Here is a 1461-nt window from a genome sequence, read left to right on the forward strand (position 1 = left end):
AAATAATAAGAAATATATAGTCACCAAAACTTCAGAGCCAGCCTAAGATGTAAATATACTTATAAAATTAAGTTCAAATGCAAAGGTTGTACGTACTTGATAAAAACTAGCTGAATATTCATGCAACAATCTCAAGTTAATTAATATGACAAATACAACATTTTATTTAGCATATAATAATGTCAGATTGCTAATACAACATTAATTAATGATCACTCTTTCTTCTTTTTCCCAGCAGCCAGCCAAACATCATCGTCTCAAAGAGCATGAAATGATTTGAAACCCTAACCATGAAAAGATTACATGATCATCATCAAATGGACATTTCATTCTCATTAATCATATGATGAATAATTGTGATTTTCTTCATGAGTCATGACATGAAATAAAACAACTTTTGAAGTTAATTAAGATTATCGAGTGTTACCTCTTCAACATCTGAGCACCTGAGTCTCTTTCTTTGATCATCACCTCCAATATCTCTTTTGCATTGGATAGGTGGAAATTGAGCCCACTATATAAAGAAATCATGAAAAGTTAGATATTGAAATATTTTAATTTAGGAAACAAATTACTAAGAAAATAATATATGTTACATTTTTTGCAGCAGCACTGAAGGCTTCTTTGTGTGAGATGTTGGAATATTTAGCCTTTAGCCTCTTGATCTCTTCTCTGAAATAATTAATCATGTATATTAATTAAAGCTACTCCAACTCAACTTTATATATATGTATATATTTGTTCTAGTACTTGATGAAATTGTTATAGGCTGATGGAGCTCTTTGCCTCTTCTCCGGTGCTGAAAATAACACGACGATATTTCATTAGGTATGTCATGATAAAAGTGATCAAATTTAATGATTGAGAATAGGACATGTATAGTATACTAACGCTTGTTGACGACATGGGTCAAATGGATCGAGTCGTCGTCGTCTTCATCATCAGATGGGCTTGTCTTAGCCATAGGATTTTGGACATTTTCTAATAGTTCTTGGTTAGCTACAACCTTTGGCTGCAGGAAATTTGTTAATCTTTTTGGTTCAAAACAAAATTCATGATCAACATATACATATATATATATATACCTGATGATCATTATCATTATCATGATCATGATCATGAGCAAGATGATTGAGATCAGGAGGATTAAGGAAGGAGGGTAGAAAAGTGGCTTTTGTCATGTTAACCGAGAGAAGAGTCGTACAATGTCCACATTTGACAGTAGCAACCGTGGATAAGCTGCTGCAAGGAACACTTACCTGAAGAAATTGATAGATAGATCATGAAAACTGATCAAGATATAAAATATCCATCCATGAATGATTATTTACCAGTAAAATGGTGGTGCAGTGGCCGCATTGAACATAGCAAAGCTGTTCTTGGAGGTCTAAGAGACTAGGATTGATGAATGTTGACATGATTTCCTCACAAAGAAGTTGAATATTTTTTATGTGAGATTCA

At 32.8% G+C, this 1461-nt stretch overlaps 1 protein-coding gene across 1 annotated transcript; it reads right to left on the reverse strand.

Moving 5' to 3' along the window:
- Window positions 1-220: 220 nt before the first annotated feature.
- On the reverse strand, window positions 221-994 carry LOC124925728 (axial regulator YABBY 4-like). Its single transcript, XM_047465842.1, has 5 exons — window positions 892-994; window positions 751-799; window positions 597-672; window positions 428-514; window positions 221-284 (listed from the first exon to the last, which is right to left on the reverse strand). The coding sequence occupies exons 1-5, from the start codon at window positions 962-964 to the stop codon at window positions 258-260; spliced, it is 312 nt and encodes a 103-aa protein (XP_047321798.1). The 5' UTR covers window positions 965-994; the 3' UTR covers window positions 221-257.
- Between the last annotated feature and the right edge of the window lie 467 nt (window positions 995-1461).

Source organism: Impatiens glandulifera, chromosome 1 (genome assembly GCF_907164915.1).
Source record: "Impatiens glandulifera chromosome 1, dImpGla2.1, whole genome shotgun sequence".
NCBI lineage: Eukaryota > Viridiplantae > Streptophyta > Magnoliopsida > Ericales > Balsaminaceae > Impatiens > Impatiens glandulifera.

Bases quoted from the DNA above. Each gene is read 5' to 3' on its own strand.
- LOC124925728 (XM_047465842.1), bottom strand. From the start codon at position 964: ATGGCTAAGACAAGCCCATCTGATGATGAAGACGACGACGACTCGATC. The intron at 800-891 runs GTTAGTATACTA...TGTTATTTTCAG, and splicing joins GACCCATGTCGTCAACAAGC to CACCGGAGAAGAGGCAAAGA. The intron at 285-427 runs GTAACACTCGAT...TTTCATGGTTAG, and splicing joins GGTGCTCAGATGTTGAAGAG to GGTTTCAAATCATTTCATGC.